The sequence below is a fragment of the Equus caballus genome, chromosome 29 (assembly GCF_041296265.1).
Source record: "Equus caballus isolate H_3958 breed thoroughbred chromosome 29, TB-T2T, whole genome shotgun sequence".
NCBI classification, from domain to species: Eukaryota; Metazoa; Chordata; class Mammalia; order Perissodactyla; family Equidae; genus Equus; species Equus caballus.
Window position 1 is genome coordinate 14,838,673 of NC_091712.1, and position 19,644 is coordinate 14,858,316.

At 48.3% G+C, this 19,644-nt stretch overlaps 1 protein-coding gene across 19 annotated transcripts in view; it reads left to right on the forward strand.

Annotated features, from left to right (window-relative positions):
- Positions 1-850: 850 nt before the first annotated feature.
- The window catches only part of PARD3 (par-3 family cell polarity regulator), a 614,608-nt gene continuing 595,814 nt past the window's right edge, over positions 851-19,644 (forward strand). For 7 of the 19 annotated variants that reach the window (XM_023631910.2, XM_070255183.1, XM_023631914.2 and 4 more), the window contains exon 1: positions 853-1,093. In XM_023631910.2, coding sequence (XP_023487678.1) covers positions 974-1,093 — 120 coding nt within the window. In that variant the 5' untranslated portion in view covers positions 853-973. Of the gene's footprint in view, positions 1,094-19,644 lie in introns of all 19 variants that reach the window. The other 12 variants (XM_023631911.2, XM_023631915.2, XM_023631912.2 and 9 more) reach the window with 4 other exon arrangements.

Genomic DNA, 19,644 nt, shown 5'->3' on the forward strand with positions numbered 1-19,644 from the left:
CGAGTCAAAGCTCCCCCGACCTCTGCCCAGAGCAGACGGTTAATTTTTGCTTTTAGAGCATAACCACCTCTGCCTAGCCTTGCAGCCTGGCGAGCGAGCCAGTGCAAAATCCCTGCCAAGCCGCGGGCCGGGGGAGGCGTCCGCGGCGCGAGCCACCGCGGGAGGAGAAGCCCCGGCTGGCACACCCCGACCCAGCCCGGTCCCTGTCCTCCTGGGGGCCGTGGCGCCCGCTCCTCTCAATGTCTCGGCGCTTTTGGTCGGCCGTGCTGGGAGTAAACTGCCTGCTCTAAAAGCGATTTCAGCCGAAACCCTCCAGCCCGAGGAGGGGGATGAAAAGTGACAAAGAAAGGGGGGGAGCTCCAGAGAGACCCCGGGGGGCGTGAAGCGGCGTCCCCGAGGAGGGGCTCGGCGGGGCGAGCGCAGCCCTGCAGCGCGCGGGGGCGCGCGGGGCCGAGGCCCGGAGCGGGGGCGGCGCCCGGGGGAGGGCAGGCGGGCCGGGCGGCTAGGGGTCCCGCGCCCCGGGAGGGCGGCGGCGGGCCGGGTGCGCCGCCGTGCGCTCCGCCCCGCGCGGGAGCGGGCCGCGCCTCCCCCTGCCGCATGTGCGCGCTGTTGGTGCCCGGCCCTGCTCCTCCTCCGCCCTCCCCTCGCCGCCGTCCCCTCCCCCAGCGGCCCCGAGCGAGCGCGAGCGCCACACAGCCCCGGGCCGCCGCCGCCGAGCGCGCCGAGACGCCGAACAGGTGGCCGGAGGCTGCGGGCGCCGCGGCGGGGAGAGGCGAGGCGAGCCCCGGGCGAGGCGAGGGCGGCCGGGCCGGGCATGCGAGCCGAGCGGCCCCCCGGCGCCGCCGCCTGCCCGCGCCCCTAGCCGCCCGCGCCCGCGCAGCGGCCGCGCCGCGCCCAGCACCCAGCGCCCCGGCCCGGGGCCGCTCCGGCCGCGGTCAGCGAGGGGCGCGGGCCGGCCCGCGGCGGCGGCGGCATGAAAGTGACCGTGTGCTTCGGGAGGACCCGGGTGGTCGTGCCGTGCGGAGACGGCCACATGAAAGTTTTCAGCCTCATCCAGCAAGCGGTGACCCGCTACCGGAAGGCCATCGCCAAGGTGAGGGGCCGGGGGCGCGCGGGGGCGGGAGGGGGAGGCGGGGGAGGAGGAAGAGGAGGAGAGGAGGGAAGGCGCCGGGATCAATATGGCGCTTCCTGGAAGGGGGAGGAGGGAGCCGGAGGGGAGGCGGGGAAAGGGAAAGTGCGGCGGCCCGGCCGGGCCTCGCGGGCGCCCCCCGCCCCGGGCTGCGGGCCGCAAAGTGCCCCGCGCGGGCCGGGCCGGCGGGCAGAGCGCGGCCCCCCAGGCCCCCTCCGGGCCGGTCGCGGCCGCCTCTCCCTCGGGGCTGCGCCGGCTGCAGGCGCCCCCGGAGCTGCCCGAGAGCGGAGCCGAGCCCCGCGCGCCGGGCGCAGCCTGCCGGACGCCTGTCCCCGGGCCGCCCGCTGCCGGCCGTTGAAATCCAGCCCCAGGCCTCGGCCCGCTCCCAGGCCCCGCGGGCGAAGGCTGGGAGAGGGAACTTTTTTGGTAGGAGAAGAGTTTAAGTATTGCACACACGACGGAGAGTGGCCGCGTTTCTGCTCCTTGCAATCACTGCGCCCGGGCGGGGAGAGGGGCGAAGCGAGAGCCCTTTCCTGCCTGCCGTCCGCGGACAGGGGCGGCCCGCACGCTGCGGGGCTGCCGGGTCGGCCACAGTCGGCGGCCCGCGGTCGGGAAGGCAGCCCCCAGGGCCACCCTCCCCCTGGCTCGCGAGCCGCCGTTGCGCGCAGAATCGCGGTGACCAGGAGGCTCCGGTGCGGGACTCCTTCACAAAGCACAGCCCTGGAATCAGTCACTGCATTCAAGTTTTCCGGCGGGGACCTCGGCGTTCACCTATCTTGAACTAGTTCCATATGGTGCCGGGGCTGCCGAGCCAGAGCCTGATCTCGGGGTTGAGTCCCTTTTAATTCGTGGAGTGATAACATTGTCTCCACTTAACTGCATTCCTCTACAATGTGTCAGAAGTGAAAAGCCACTTTGTTAAATTGTTTTATCGGCTGTGTCTGTGTTTGACAACAGCCCACGCCTCCGAAGTTTCTCTGGAGCACCTGAGGATATTTCCTTTGCGGTGGAGTACCGTTTGGTGGAAAGCACGTTCACGTGTTAGTTTCTCATTCCTGACCGTGGAGCGGCCTGGCCCCTGCGGGCTTTGGGGCAGCAGCTGAGGGGGACCGCGGCTTTGTCAGCCTGACTGAGTGTAGACAGAGTGCTCTGGTGGCCTCCAAGTCTCTCTGAAATTAAGAAAAACCTCCTTACACTATTGTTTTGTTTTTAGTATATATTGAGAAAAAATAGCATAAATCTGGCCTTTTAAGATGATCAGGGGGACTTTAAGGAACCTGACACAAGGATGGAAGATGTTGACTTTATGTAACAGCTCTAAAATGTTTCTTACAGTTGGTTGAACTCATTGAAAATCAAATAAAATTAATGGAAATTGGGCACCTGTTTATCTTGCAACGCTGACAAGGAGGAGGAAAAACCCTCTACGCTTACATTTAGCATTTTAAAGAATTGTTTGTGAATGACAGTTTATGATCTGAACGTTCTAAAGCACTAAGCAGGTTGCACATGTACTCTGGAAACCAACAAAACAAGTCGGGAGAGGAAAGAGAAATACAGTAATATAGACTCTGCAGTGTGCCTAGATTACTGAATCGGGAGAGGTGATGGACATTTTCTTTCGTTTTACTAATTTTACCTGCTTAAAATTAGTCACATTTCATTATGCACACACAATGGACATTGGTTGGATAGCCTGTTTTGGAGATTCAAATGTGGTTGTGTGATTGACTGTCATTCATTCGTTCTACAGAAATTCTTAATCATTTACTATGTCCAAAGCATTCTTCTGGGTGCTGGACATCTAGGGGACCCTCTGTCTGGCTGCTTTGTGGAAATTGGAATGTAAGAGTCTAGGAACGAGGCTCCATGGTCCTCTGAGGGGACTGGCATGTTGTGGCGCAGTGAGGAGAAGAGGATGCTTCTGAGATGTTGGATGGGTGGAGTTGAGAGTCTTGGTGATAGATCTGGACCTTATTTTTAAATATTAGGGGTGGTGGTTTCACAGTGACCTGGGAGCACAGAAAAGGGAGTGCAGTTTTCTTAAGAGAGTCTGAGAAGGCACCCCAAAGAGAAGGGGCGTGTGAGCTGAGATCTGAAAGGTAAGTATGAGGTTATCAGGTGGAGAAGGAAGTGGGGGATGGTAATTCTCAGAGAGTGGTAGTAGCATTGGAATTGGATACAAATGAGAGGGAGAAGTCAGGCATGATTCATGGGGTTCCGAAATTGATTAAATGTTTTTTAAGTTCAACTGGAAGTTCAGGGGGTGAATTTTAAGATGGGCTGTGCAATGTGCAAAGACGCATCATTGGACCTCAAGACTGGTGACTCTCAAATGTTGCAAGAGCCTGAGTATCTTCTAGGTCCACTTGTAATTTTTCCTCTTAAATTGTTAGGTATTGGTAAAGATGAAACTTTAGACTTTCTCTGCATTTCTCCCACCCTCTTTAAAATAATTATGAAGCAAACACATATTAACACTTGTAACTTCTGTTCTTTTATTTTTTTATCCCTTATTGTTTAATGGAACAAGATAAATTTTGCGTGAAGAATTGGGTAGCTGGGTAGCTGTGGAGTGGCGTGCAGGTTGCTAGGTGACATGTGGCATGACAAGCTCCCATCTGGTGGGGAAAAATGTGGGAAGATCATGTTTATGGCTTTGTATAAAAACCAATTAATTCAAAAAATAAAAAAAGAAAGGAAAAGAGAAAGAAAGACCCCAAGACACTAAGGTTTTCTTTGCAGTAAGCATTTTGTGGTGTGGTGAGGCTAAGTTTTTGACGTGATATTTGAGCTGTTTTCAGGTTAAATCAATTTTTCTGGACAGCGGAGTGACGTGACTTAATACCAGAAATGTCCTCAATAAGCAGATAGCTAAAGGCTTACACTTAGTCATAGCATTTTTTTCCTCTAATGAAAAAATGTTTTCTTTGTACGATCACGGATGAGTGAAAATGTCCTGGCTGTTCGTCCCATCCACACATGCTGGCGCAGACCCTCTGAGGAGGGTGCTTGCATGGACATGGAGAACCGGGTTACATGCACGTTTCTCGGGTGCTTGCGGTCGGAGGACTGCCCGCCTGTGTGTGTGTCTGTTGCTCTTCTGCCTGCGGCCTGACTCATCCGCCATTCCTGATGGACGCAGGGTGCAGAGCACTAACTGCAATGACTTTTTAGTTTGGTGCCCTTGGTTTCTGAGGTTTTTTCATTTTTTTCCTGGCCACTCCTTAATTTTGAGTGAATCAAGGCTGGCCCTGAGGCTTCCTGTTTTTCCTGCGGTGTATCCAAACTCTGGTTAGGAGAAAGATGAGAAAATCTCCATGCTTGTTTTTAAAAAAGTGATGTTCTTTGAAGGGCTGCTGTGTACAAAATGTCGTGGTCTCTGGAGAAATATAAGACTAAATTCTTGCACTCAAGAAGAATATAACCTAGGAGACAGGATGAGTATATAAAACTATAACAGTAGGTGGTAGCATTAATTGGCAGCAGGATGGTACAGACAGTGATTGCTCCTGGATTCCAGAGATGTGAGGGGTTATTGTGGCATGGGGGTAGGCGGTCCTATTTAGTCACTAGGGTTTGTATTGGGCTTAGTGAGTGGGAAGGCTGGCCTTGATTTAGGGCAGTGCTCTCTAACTGGGTAGTGAGTGTCCTCACAAAGCACCTGCCTGGCCGAGGTGTTCTGGTTCTGTGTGTCTGCAGTGGGGTCCTGGCGTGTGAATCTGGAGAGTGCCTGCTGCCCTCCTGAGAAGTGGGAGGAGGGCGTCCTGGGGAGGGGAACAGTGTCAACTCAGGCATCCAGGGCTGGTTTGGCTCCTGCAGAGCGCTCCTGTCAGATGGTGGGTTAGGATCAAGCTGAAGAGGACTCTGCAGGCCAGGGCAGGATTCTTGGACTTCGTGCAACTTGATGTATGGGCAGGACGGGGCTCTTTGGGCAGGGCAGCAACAGGACAAGCGGTCCTCTGGGAGGGTGTCTGGAACAGCTGTTTGGATGGGATCCGCCTTCCGTCTAAAGGAATCTGCCGGTTGCTGAGTAATGGAAAGAGGAAGAAGGGGCTGAAGGAGAATGTTCGGGAGGGCTGTTGCTGGACCCTCTCACCTCGCTGCTGCCCCAGTGGCCCTCTCTGGGGGAGGATGAGCTTGGGGTTGGGTTTGGATACCTTGGTTTGTTTGCTTGTTTGTTTGGGCAAACCGACCCTACAGACACTCATTTTCCTCATCTCTGGAGGGGCGACTCCCTTGCAGGGTTAGCGTGAGTAGGACTGGACAGGACGATGATGTGAACTCATCAGTGCTGGGTCAGAATCACTCATAGGTTTTATTCTCCAAACAGTTTCGCTTGCAGGGAAACTTAACCAAGTCTCCTTCTACTCATGTTTGGTTCTTGCTCTTAGCTTCAGGAGGCAGCGTGTGATTTAGTTAAAGAATAGGCAAAAGTGTTAATATTGGCCTAAGCAGCACCGCAGTTGGAAGGGCAAATCGTGTGCACGCGTGTGTGAGGCAGGGCGTGTAAGCGGCTGCTGTCGGCTCTTTTCTGGGTTGATGATCTGGGCCTCTGGTTTTTGGGCCACCACTTCTGTCCCGCAAGCGTGGAAGCCTTAGAGTTATTTAATAGCAACTTGTTATTTAAAAAGACATAAAACTTGAGTTTATGGACATTCACTTTTGAAAATGTACCTTCCATGTGTGGGGAGAGGAGGACTGTTGATTACCAAAATCATATAAATCATGGTTTTAATGAAAAATCTTGTGATTGGTGTGAGATTTTTCTGTGAATAGATGTGTAACTGCATGTTGTTACACATTTACAAGTTTTTAATCGAAACTTTTAGGAAAATGGTTATATTGTTGCAGAGCTTGAATGACAATAGAGGCCAGCATAAAAATAGTGAAATGAAATAAATTTTATTTCATTAGCATTTTCTATTTTCCCTCCCAAAAATGAACAGGAGACAAAACGTGTTTGAAAGGCTGCTCGTTCTAAGATAGAAATCTCATTGTGCTTTTCTGCATAAGTCCCCCTGCCCCCACTGCTCCCAGAGCCCCAGCCCTGCTCCTCAGCAGGCCTGTCCCTTGCAGGACCCCTCCCGCCTCCAGACTGTCCCACCCGTGACTCCACCCACTTGGACTTGCTTGCACTTTCCTGTCTTTGCTCTGGCCTTTTCTGTTTCTTCTGCCTGGGACGCATGTTTCCTCCACTTCTGCTTGTCCATTGAGCCTCACCTTACACAACCATCGGTGGGAGGCTGGCCCTGCATCCCCAGGCTGTTTGAGGGCCTCCCGCTTCGTGCTTCTCTCGGGACTTCCCGCCACTCCTGTACTGACCTGGGTGAATGTGCTTTACTCTGGATGCTTCAGTGTGTTTGTCTACGGGACCGACTGTGCCCCTTCTCCCTCCAGGAGAAATGCTTGAGCATGATGGCCCTCCCTCAGTCTTACTCGTGTAGCCCATATCTGCCACATGGTAGTCTTGGAGGTTGAGTAATTTCAAAGTAGAGAATAAATACATCCACATACTCTTACACAAAAAGTCCACTTTTACTTAGAAGACTATTACCAGCACTTGCTCATTTTAAGGACTTCAAGGATTCCTGTGTTTGGCATCTTGGCACAAAGAGATTGTAACTGAAACTAAGATTTAGTGTGATTTGGAGTCCCTGGAAGTTATTCTTTTGTGTCAGCTGTTTTGAAGGAGCTCAGTCTGTTTTTCAGACCAAGCAGAGGATAGTCCCGGGGTTTGCATTGGGCCTGGTTCAAGGCAGGTGGCCAGGGCAGCGTGGGAATTTGGCCGGAAACACACCTGTGCTTGGTCTGGCGCCTCTAACTCTGTCACTTGGGATCCTCGGGAAAGTGCCAGGAGTAAACAGAAATGTTTAGGATCTGCGATTCACAGAGGGAGTCTGGCTGATGTGAAGTGCTGCTTGGCTCTTAGTGGACGCGGGTGAGCTGGTCAGGGGGTAACACTTCGAGTCCGGCTCGTCCCGCTAACCCCAACAGCCCTCCCTCTGTCCTGGGAGGTTCTGCAGAGCTGCACGCAGGTTGGTGGTGACACTCATGCAACGGGTGATCAGAGCCCTCTGCAGTTTTCCAAGGATGGACAGAAATATGTGACATTGGTCCAGGGGCTTTCCGCAGGTCATCTTTCCCAGGGTGAATGGCAGGTTAGGCCACACGGTGTGCTCTCCTCCTGTGTGGCGACTCACCTAACAGTCCTATCTGGGACCAAGGTCAATGCAGGAGAGCAGGGAAAATTTTCCCTGTTTTCAATATCTTTTCTGTTTCACATGGAAACTAGAAAAACAAATCTTTATGAAAAGAAATGGAGAATTCAGTGAACATAGTAGAAAGGTAATTATTTTTCTCTTTTAGCCATTATTTTATTCTATTTAAAACTTTTTCCACTCGGAAGGCTTCTGTAAAAATGACTTTCCTTCCTAGCTCTGTGTCTTCTTGTGTCCGGATTGCTACCTTTAGGTGGTTTATGCCATTAAATATTTCTTTCGCTTATTCTTTTTCCCTCCATCAACTGATATTAGAACCCAGAAATAAAATTTCAAGCTCCATATGCAAATGACTTGAAATGTCAATTATTTATTTTTTCTTAAAAATAGACTATAAAATAAAAAAGAGAAGTGAAAACATGTGTGTACACAAAAAGCATGTACATGAATGTTCATAGCACCATCATTCAATACTCACAAATGGAGACAACCCAAATGTCCATCAATTGGACAAAATATGGTATATCCATCTATTAGAATATTATTCAGCTATAAAAAGGGATGAAGTACTGATAGACACCACAACCCAGATGAACCTTGAAACATTATGCATCGTGAAGAAAGCCAGTCATGAAAGCCCACATATTGTATGTTTCCATGTATGTGAAATGACCAGAATAGGCAAATCTGTAGCTACAGAAAGTAGAGTAGTGGCTGCCCAGGCTGGGGGGTCAGGGGAATGGAGAGTGACTGCTAATGGCTATAGGGTTTATTTTGGAGGTGATGAAATGTTCTAAATTTAGGTAGTGGTGATGGTTGTATGACTCTGAATATACTAAAAGTTATTGAATTATACACTTTAAGTGGGTGAATTTTATGGTATATGGTTATATCTCAACAAAGATGCTAAAAAAATAGACCACACAAGCCACTATGAACAAAGCTCCATTTTATTGTTCTGAAAGTCCCATTAAACATGCATTTCTGTATCAGAGATGCTCAGAAACCTGAAGTGAAAACTGTTTTTAGTAGTTTTCCACCTGGTGCGTAAACCCCGCTTTCTCGGCCTGCCTGCTCTATCCCGTTGCTCTCTAGTAAGCTCTTGACTCCTGGGCCTCCGAGTCCCTTGGCCTCTCCTAGTCATCCCCTGCCCTCTTAGAGGCTCCTCAGCTGCTCACCTGTTCTCCCTCAGCCGGCGAATCCTTCCCGCCCAGCTCACTAGCTGCCTTTGCTGAATGAAAGTTGATTAGGATGCCCCAAAGATGTCCGTAATGGAAGAGCTTTTCCAGTTTTGGGGTTTGTTCCTCAGTATTTTTGAGCTTTGGCCAGTCTCACAAATTCTGTGAGCCTTAGGTTTCCCATTGTCATCCTCCCGTGTTCACACATTCCCGGCTGAGCACTTGCTGTCAGTCTGCTGAGCTACAAGACACTCCTGCTCTGCCGGGTTGGTTATGGTGCTCGTGGGACTGTGCAGCATGAGTGATGTCCGGTGCCTCTTCAGAGGAGCAGACGGGTACAGAATCTCTTGCTCCACCCACCCTCCTGTGAGAATATCCTGCCTCCCTTTCTTTGAAATGATGGGGCCTATCCCCCAGGTCAAACACGTGCTGCTGAGATGTGCCTGGAGTGTCCTTCAGAATTCCTTCCCGTCTCAAGATAAGTATCTTTTAAGATAAATTACATGCTCCCAAGTGAGTTAATAACACTGTTCCCTTTGTGAAGTATAATTAAATATGTGATACTACGTGATACTAAATGTATGATATGTGTAGACGTATACATACACATCTCTTCATGAAATTGGTATTTTTATGGTGGTATAAGATTTAAGTGGTTTTAGAGATGACAGATCAATATTATTTCTTCCACTTTTGATGTTCTTTCATATTCTGACATGGTAAGACAATTTTTTGGAACTCAGAGTTATTTTTTCTGGTGTATGGGTTTTTCTTGTTCTTAGTGTTTGCATCATATCCCTTTCGATTAGAAAACTAATCTATGTTACAGGGTTTGTATTTCTGAATAGGCTTCTTTGAGATATTCTGCAATAAAAATCAATGTTTCCTTCTCTAACACTTCAGAAAAAACTCCCTATGTCTCAAAAACCTAAAATTGCTAAATATTAAAAATATGTTGTATTAACAGATTAAAAACACAAAGAGGAAAGTGCCATTTTTGGGTAGGTAGTTGATATGAGAATGGGTTTTTTGTTCTATTTCTTGTAAGTATACAATAAAAACTGGAAATTTTTTCATGTCTGTGTTTTCTTTTCTAAATCTAGTATTAAATCCAGAATTAAGAAGTAAGCAGTTTACCAGGGAATACACTTTCTTACCCCACAAAGGCATTTAAGATGTACACGGGGTTTCAGAATTATAAGTTATACAAAGTCTGGTGTGAATAATAGCCAGGTCCCTGCCCAGCAGGGTAGTACTCTAAACTGAGATTTCTCCTATTGCAGCCTGTCGCCCCTGCAGAAGAGGAAGGTAAAAGGCACAGGATGTTGGTTCCTGATGCCCCACCGCACAGGATGTGACTGATCACCAAATCAGTTCAAGCTGTGTGTGTAGGGTCTGGTACTTTTACCACTTTGTTAGAGATCTGGAAAAAACCTTTCGCACAAATCAGGAGGATCTATAAGTGAAGCGCATCATTTGGCTTAATAACTATTGAAACAACCACGTGTGGAAGATGGTGGTAGATCAGCGTTTGTATTGTCTGAGGAATAGGAAATGAGTGTATTTTAAATTATGAAGGCACATACTATCAGGAATATTTTTTTCAAGGAAACCGGGAAAGCTAATAAAACCGTGAATTTTCTATGGTGGGGTCAGCTTTATGATTTGTATTTTATGACCCACTTCTTAAACAAGGATGTTGCAAAAACACGGTAGGCTGAAGGTGGAAAGTTTGGTGGTGGATGTTTTTTTTCTCTTGGGAGGCAGGCACACCAGAGTGACATGTTCTGGACCAGGATCCAGAAGAGCAGACTCCATCATTGGTGTGTCTGAGAGAAAGAAGCGTAACCTCTGAGAGTCCAGCATCCTTGGCTTCTGGTGCCACCTCCTTCCTGGGGTTGCTCTTCGGGTGTGAAGAGAGAATGGAATGCATTGCAGGAAGTGAAATGGAGTGGATGTTAGCTGTGCTGTTCTTTCGTTTTTGCTGGGAATGGTTGCCAGTGATTAAGACTCACTTGAATAAACTCTTCTAAATTGTTTCTTCTCATCCTCATTGGAACTGCACGGGATGTGGGAAATTGAATGCGTAGTAATACTGTTCTCCCTTAAAAAATCATGGAAACATTCTTCTGCAATTTAAGAAATAAAATCCCAAGGACATTGATTTAGATGCTCCAAAGCAGTCCATAATGGAAGAGCTTTTCCAGGTTTTGGATTTTGCCTCCAGTAGTTTTGAACTTTGGCAAGTCCCACAAGCTCTGTGAACTCAGTTTTCCCATCTGTGATTTGGGAATGCAATCTTTAGTTGGCATTGATGAAGACTAAGTGATTTAATGTAGAAAATGCTCATGTCATATGATAGGTTCAGTCAATGTTAGATCTTTTTCTTTCTCTTCACGTTTTAAACAAAGATTAGGCACAATTTTAATGGCTAATTCATAAAGTCAACTTGATTTTTATTTGATTTATGATACCAAGTGTCATTTTTCAAGATTACTTATTAAAGGGTCACTTTTTTCTTCTAAAATACTATAGAGGGGCTGGCCCCATGGCCAAGTGGTTAAGTTTGCGTGCTCAGCTTCGGCGGCCCGGGGTTCACTGGTTCAGATAGTGGGCGCGGACCTAACACCGCTCATTGCGCCATGCTGAAGTGGCATCCCACAAAGAAGAGCTGGAATAACCTACAAGTAGGATACACAACTATGTGCTGGGGGGCTTTGGGGAGGAAAAAAAAAAGAGGAAGTTTGGCAACAGATGTTAGCTCAAGGCCAATCTTCAAAAAAAAAAAAAAATGATGCTTTAAACCAAAAAAAAAAAAGAATCTCCTCTCTTAAAAAAATAAAATACTATAGAAATTCCAGTATTAATGTTTACTAGTAAATCTTTTGTAAATAGAGGAAAAAGAATGTTCTGGTCACCCAGAAGTTAAAGCTGATTCTTTTACAGACCAAGGAGAATTGTGTTTGCCCAACTGTCTCAGCTGTGTGACTTGTTTTTTTACTATTAGTCCTTGTTACTTTCTAAAATAATTGCAGCTGCCATTCCCACATCCCGTGCAGTTCGAATGAGGTACAGATAGATCAAAGTAAATTATGTAAAATTTCTGTGCTTTATTTACAATATTTTAAAAGATACTGGTTATATATTTTCCAGTAAAAAATATTTTGAAACTTTGAAAGAATAAAACTAGAAACTGTGAATACTGTTGCTATTTATGAAATGCACAGATGTTTTAAAAACCTTCAGCATTTAGTAACTAGTAGTAGTTCTGAAAATACCCTGGAGCTCAAAGAGATAATATGAGTTATAAAGTAAAATGGGAAAGCTGACATTTTTGTGACCTTTCTAATCCTTTATTATATAGGCCTCTATAATTCATGTGCCCATAACACTTCTTTACTCTTCTCTGGATCCTGAGATGGTGATTTTGGGCAGCTAAATCAGCAATAAATGAGCACAGAATATCTTTTGCTGAGGTAGGTAGTCAATAAGGGTTGACAGATTGATGCAACTTTAATACTTTAGCTCGGCTAAAGGCATCCAATGCCAGTCACCTTAAGACTTCGCCTAGGAGTTGACCTATTTATGCTCCTAAGTAGGGAGTGGTGTCTTGAAGGCTTGCTCAGGCTCTGGGCACGGCAGTGTTGTTATGTCAGACTTGCCGAGTGATCGACAAGCACTGGCTTCATATTCCTGGGGATCACATCCTCCTGTCTTTTCCACACCACAATATTGATAGCTTATTTCCTCTCTTTGAAGACCTTAAACATCTTATTAATGAAAATAACGCTTTCTCCCTCTTTCCGTGTATGTTTAGGGAAGTTGCTTATCTGGTTGTGCAATGTTGATGTTTTGACTTTGATCTCTTGCATATTTGTTTGTAAACGTTGTTTCCCATGAGTCCATTTGAAACCCAAAGCTTTTGTTTCATACAGGACATGAGAAAGAGAGCAGCATGGGAGACTGGATTTATATATATATCTCTTCCCCTTACAACTTCCTGTGTTTTTGTCCTTTGCTAATGAAAGTGGTGAAAGGTGCTTTCAAAAACTTTCCAGAATACCCCAGCATTTGGCAAAGGGCCAGAGAAATGACTGTGGGGGAGTTTCTTCTCCCCTAGCTTTATTGAGGTATAAAGGACAAATAAAATAGTAAGCTGTCTAGAGAGTACTGTGTGAAGATACATGTGCATTGTGAAGAGCTTTCCCCCACCGAGTTCACACATCTGTCACCCCACATGGTGACGTTTTTTTTGGTGAGAACATTTCAGTTCTGCTCTCTTCCCTGGGGGTGTTTTAGACAGATCTTAGTCTGTTTTTTTTTTTTTGAAGATTTTATTTTTTTCCTTTTTCTCCCCAAAGCCCCCCGGTACATAGCTGTACACTCTTCGCTGCGGGTCATTCCAGTTGTGGCACGTGGGACGCTGCCTCAGCATGGCCCGACGAGCAGCGCCACGTTCACGCCCAGGATTTGAACCAACGAAACACTGGGCTGCCTGCAGCGGAGCGGAGCGTGCGAACCCAACCACTCGGCCACGGGGCCGGCCCCCTTAGTCTGTTTTGATGGGTGGAGGGGGCGGGATTTTAGTCTGAAGCTCAAGCTCTTGGGTCCTGGGCTGTTTTCCCACCCATGAGGAGGGAGGCCTCTTTCTTTCAAGATTCAGGGGAGTGGTATTTTCAGCTCAGTCTTTGCTTTTGGTGCCATTAAGCTTTGTAGGTCAGGACTGCTAATTGAAAGCTCTCACACAAGATGCGCTGCATCAGAGACGTTATTTATCTGCCTGTCAGGTTGGGGAGTTGTTGAGAAAGTACGTTTAACCAGGATACCTGTCATGTTTTCTCAGTTCCAGTTTGTTGAGGAGTCTCAGAGAGGTAGGAGGAGAACCAGGAAGCAATGGGATGAGCAAATAGAAGGAATACCATTGTTATCAAGGGTTAGCACTCATGCAGTATTTGGCATTTCAGGCCCTGAGTGCCCGGCTCAGGGCTTTGTGTGTTTACAGTAATTCCGTGGAGTGGTGGTGTTGAGGCAGTCCCGAGTTTACAGGGAGCACACTTGGGCTGAAGAGGATGAGGAAGTGGCAGAAGGTTGCACGTCTGATGCATGGCTCGGCCTCCTTAGGTAGACCTCCCTGACTGCAGAGCCTGTGCTGTGAATTGCTGCACGGTGACAAACTGATGTGGCCTTGCGCCACAATGCTGCTGTTCCATGAGAAAGTGTAGAGAGCGCCTAGAGGAGAACACGTGTTCTTCTCTGACTTGGATTTGCTTGAATGGCTCATGGATTCAGGGAAGAAGTGCACCTTTGGGGTGCCCAGGTTGGTGAGGGCCAAGGGGGCTTGATTAGCTGTCGAAGGCCCTTGCTGCTCTGGTGTGATGCGTGGACCAGCAGGACCGGCATCGCTCAGAAGCTCGTTAGATATACAGAGTCAGGAACCCCATCCCAGACTCTGTTTCAGAATCTGCATTTTAACCAGCTCCCCAGATGGTACCAGAGCAGTGGCTTTCAACCCTGGATGCAAGTCGGAATACCTGAAAGGTTTTAAAAAACTGATACCTGGGCGGCACACAGACCAGAGGAAACAGCCCTCTGGGCTGGAGTTGGGTGTTGGTTTTCCTACAAAGCTCCTCAGGTGGTTCTCTGTGCAGCCAAAGTGGTGAACCGCTGGTCTAGAAGAAACTCCAGACCCTTTGGGATTGTTGTGTTATATGGTGTAACACATCATGCTTCTCAGCTTGGCAGCTGTGCATGGAAATTTCCAGAACACAAGTTGGGAGATCAGCCAGGGTGCTTAAGGGCTGGTCACTTATGTGACAATGGGTCAGTCTATACATGTTCATTTCTGACTTTTGAAGTCACTCAATTCTCCTACCTGTTAATTTTCAGTTTCGTTTGTGGAAACAGTTGACACCACCTGTATTAGGTATTCCTTAGGTTTTAGCTGTTACCTCTTCATGATGTCTAGTCTGAGTTTACTAACCACCTACTAACAGAAATGAGTTAAAGGGTCCAGGAGGGGCAGTAAAAAGATAGCACGGGGGGCTAGGAGTGAGAGGGGTGGAAGGAAAGGTCAGGTTGAGTAAAATAGCAAGTTATGGTGTGAGCAGTTGTCCTCTGGGTGCTTGTGATATATAGAAACAGGGCAACTGAGAGTTTTGGTTTGAGGTAAAAAACAAGGAAGAGGGCTTGTGAGCAGTGGATTCAATGCTTTCGCGAGAGTTTCTTTTCAAGCCTGTTTGTAGCTGTGCGTCCCTGTGTTGGAGGAACAATAATGTGAGGGAACACACTTTCACAAGGCCAGCATGAGATTCCTTTTACACACTTTAATGCTCCCCTTCTTAGAAGAGTCCTGTTGAACAGTTCCCGCCCCCACTCCAGAGGGCCCAGGGTCTTGGCCGATGCAGGCAGATATGTGCTGGACCTAAGGCCTCCGGAACCGAACGTGGGTCAGGAGTGGCTTGTCCAGGGGTTAGTTTTACTATCTTCAACATGGCATTGTGATTTTTGTTTTTCCTGCCAACACGGCTCCTTATATCCTACGTTTTTCTGTGTTTTATATGTTACTAGAAGTAGGGACAAGAGGGCAGATGACCAAGCTGCCATTTTTCACACAGAATTTGCCAGCCTTCATCTGGACAGCTCGCACCATCAGGCTGGGCTCGCCGGCCACTCTGGGAGGCCGTTCCAGATCCCCCTGCCCGCTCTTCCACCATGCTGTGCATGCTCAGCAAGCCCAGACCCCAGCACAGTGCTCGCAGTGTTTGTGGCGTGATTAACCTCCTCAGGGTGCTGTGAGAGCTGCAAAGTGCAGTTCTTGGTAATGATGCTTGAAACATTGCCTTCAAATACACTGCAGCTATGAAAACGTAGTAGGACTGGATTTTATAGACTTGTTAGACAGTTCTTTAGTTGAAGGCATAATGTGTCTGATAGCAATGCCCATGTAAGATTTTTTTATCCTATTCAGCAGTTTCAAATAGCACTTGACCATAAGTTGATTAGTAAAAATGTTGTTAGAAAATTAGCATAGGTTTCTATATCGCTGCATAGCAAATCACCTAACACTTCATGGCTTAAACGACAGCTGTTTACTTATCTGTGGTGAGTTTGTGGGCCAGGATTTGGGCTGGGCCCAGCTCTGCGATTCTGCTTCATGTGGGGTCACTCAGGGATATTTAGCAGGCAGGAGACCTGGTTGGAGGGTCCTAGCTGGTTCCATTCACATGTCTGGTGCTTGGGGGGTGACTGGAAGCTTGAGGTTGGCTGGACTGCTGCCCAGAGCCCCTGCACCTCCTGTCTGTAGCCTGGAGGCCCCGGGGAGTTAGACTCCTCACGCTGTGGCTCAGGGCTCCCAGAGAGAGTGTCCCAGGAGTCAGGAAGACGAAGCTGTTGCTCTCTTAAGACCTAGGCCTGGAAGCCAGCACAGCATCATCATTCTCATCTTCTACATGCCAAACCAGTCACTAAGAAGCCCAGATTCTGGGGGAGGGGACATCAACTCCACTTCTCAATGTGATGAGCGTCAGATAACTTGTGGCCATCTGTATCCTGCCATCGGTATGTGTGCGTGTGTGTGTGTGTGTGTGTGTATTGCATGTAACATTAAACAGTCTTTATTGTTTTGTGTCATGTTTTAAAATTGTCCTTTTCTTCAGCTGGGCACGGGTAACAAAATGTCTATCCTGAACTTTCGAAGCTGACAAACCTCGGAAGTAGTTTGTCTTCATAATTCATGAGTCTGAAGATCAGACAGCTTTCCCAGGCTGGATGGTAGACAGAGATAATGCTAATAACACCTTAGGTTTATGTGGCATCTTCTTCAAGAGGTACAAAGTGGTCGCGCCACTCATGATTCCTTTATTGGAATGTCCTGTCAGGTAAATAAGCCGTAGTACTCCCCAAGTTCGTATGCAGATGAGGAAATAAAGGAATTTCATCAGTCTGCTAATGAGCAGTGTTCAGGAGGCAGCTACTTTAGTGATCCACACACTAATTAGACCTGGAGGATGGATTTTCTTTCTTAGATATGATTCTGGAAAGGGTGAAGATCAACTTTTGTACATCTGGTAATATTTTAAACTGTATACCTTTTGCCAAAGAAGTGTCATGTTTAAAGAAGAGTGAGTTACTTCTGTAATGTGCTTTGTTTTGGGTGGAAGCTTGAGCATTACATCAGAGGGATGTTTCATTTTAATGGTTTACATTTTACGTGCTCAGCAAAGAGACAGGCAGTGGGAAGCATAAAGGTAAAGGTAGTTACATGGCCACCCCCTTAGAGTGTAGTGTGGACTGAGGGTCACATTGTGGGTGAGAAACCCTTGTCCCCGGTGTGGTATCCATTCCTTAGTTGTCCTCCCCACCCCCCATCCTGGGAGCATCTCCTTGTGCTTATGGGTAATTAAATGGAGTTTTTAAGGATAGTTACCATATGTTATGTTTACTTTACCCCTGCAGTTTAGAGCCTAGTCCTTGAGTAAGATGCAACTCCACTGTAATCCTCCAAATGTGGTGTTGCTTACATTCATTGAGTTTTGCTTAAAATGAGATACTTTACATGTAATTGATAGGTATCAGGCTTTGGGAATAAACAGCTCTCCAGCTGCACTTCATTATGAGTATCACCTGTTCATGGATTTCTACTACCCCCGCCCCCAGTGAAATGACCCACCCTTTGCATTTCTAGCAGAGTCCACGTCCCAGGGACAGCTTTCATCACAACACTTGTAGGATGGAGAAGTCTGTGGGTTCTGCCTGCTTTCCAAGTCTAATTTAAATGTGTCCACCTGGAAATGGACCCCAGCCTACGCTTTCCCTTTGTCTCCCATTCCCCTCTTCACTCTGCCCTGTCGTGACAGAACTGACGCCCACGTTTCCGCAAAGTTGTGCTGAGTCACCCTGTTCCCTTCGCTCCACACATGTTGACATCTTGCCCCTGGCCTGGAATTCTCTTTCCCTTGTTTTCCCTCTCACCTGGGTTCTTCTGTTCTTTCCTCTGCCCTGCTGCTTTTTTGCTCCGAAAGCTTAAGAGGGCCCCCTGCCCCACAACTGTGGCAATCAAGGCTTTCTCTCCGCCTCGGCACATGTGCCATTGCCCAGCCAGGCTGGCTGTCTCTGCCACAGCCCTGGCACAGCCCGCAAGGACCCAGGGAGATTCAAGAGCAGATACGTCGAGTTGAAGGGATGTAAAGAACCAGGCTGCAAACAGGTCCTTTTTGAAAGAAAGTTCCCCCAATAGTTTTACCGTGTTATTTCATGTTTTGTTACTTGTAAATAATTAAAAGTGGATGAACTTTGAAGAGACACTAAGCTGATGCCATCCAGAAGGATCTCTTAAATGTGCCTTCTTTAGTGTGGTGCTCACTCTGGTCGCCCATCTCCACGGAAAACGCGCCGCGTCCCCCGCCTCATGCTGCTGACAGCGGTGGCCTGACTCTGGCTGTACTGGGCTCCGTGTCACTGTAGGATTACGGTGGGTGTGCAAGTTCCAGGCGGTGGATGACTTGTCCAGAAAGTGGATAAAAGAGGGTGAGATGTTTCCTTTTGGAAACCGCAGGGCGACCGCGACTCCTGCTGCGGGTGGTCAGGAGCTGCCCCTCTGCCTGTGTGGAGCCCAGAGTTGTCTCTGTCTTCTGTGATTAACCCTGAATACATATGAAGGGGTGGTTTTTTGCATTAGCTGTACTCTGAGGAGTGGAGTTTGTGAGACACTGATAATGAGAGAACAAGGGCAGCCGCAGCCATTTTAATGAAAGCATTTTGAATTGAGTGAGGACAGTGAACTGGTGTCCTGAGCTGGGTATTTGAGTCACCTTTCCTTCTAAGGGTTGGCAGGACCTCTGGACTCTGCTAGGTCCTCGCCGATCTCCTTACTCTTGCGGATGGGCAAGCAAGACGTCCAGGCAGAGCCCATGAGTGCCAGTGCCTTCCACACCCTGGTCCCTCGTCCCCGGGAGTGTCTGGAGAGGTTCGGGGAAAGTCAGAGCAGGCTGTCAAAGCAGGAGGCATGGGAAGAAGCCACATGGAGCCCAAGGATGGCATCTTAGAGTCAGACTAAGTGACGTCGCCCTTTGGGCTCCCCGAGCAGGTGCTCACTGAATGGTGTCGAGCTGTGCTGACCTGCTCTCGCTTTCCTGCCTCAGCATATGTCCCCCATTCTGGTCTCTTCCCAAGAAGGCTGAGGCTGTTCTTTTGAAGAACTTGACCTTTAAATCAGAGCACAGCGTTGGCTTAGCCCACGGCTTCCGGAGGAAAGGCTGGCCCGGTGTGGCTGCGCACTGAGCGCCGCCTGCAGCGAGCAGGCTGGCCCTGCACTGTCTCTGTGCCGCGGGCTTCGGCCCAGGCCGGTGGCAGCCCCACTGTCTCCAGAGGTTTGCAAGCCTTGGTCTGGCGGTGCCAGCATCCCAGCGGAGCATCAAGGGGGGCTCGGGTCCGGGAGACTCAGGGGGGCTGCTTCCGCCGGTGACCGTCAGGGTCCCACAGACTGAGCTTAGGTTGGTCTGAATGGGCTGGTGGCCTCCTGTTTAGCTGCTGCTTTGTGGTGACAGGTACAGATTTCTGTGCCTCTTGCTCAGAGTGGCATAGAACATTAGAAAATGATAGTGTTTGTCTGGCCAGAGCATTTCTTATAATGTTCTCATAGGAGAAAATTGTATTTTGTATTGCGCGACTGAACAGAGGAAGAAAAATTTTTAGAATAGAGTTAGGCACTCGCTTGTCTTTATTTCTCCCAGTGGAATTATTTTATATTTTGTGATGCTCTCAAAGTATCAACCAAAGTGTGTGCATCTGTGTGGCGCCTGTCTGCGTGTGTGGGATCAGTGTGTGCGTGTCCGTGTGTGTGTGTGTGTGTGTGTGCGCACCACATCTGCATGTGTGCACATCCATGTGTGTGTGCCCGTGGGAGGCTGGGGTGGAAGGGGCGGTTGTTAGTGGACTGTTTGAGTTTGCTGATGAAAGGATCCGGCTTATTTTACAGTCATAGGCTGTCTTTTGGTGTCTTTCAAATGTTAGGTGATTCTCTTTTATAATTCCATGGGTTAAAGAAATGCAGTCAGTTGTTGTATGGCTCAGTAAATCTCTAAAAAATCCATTTGTATTGGGATACATTGCTGGAATA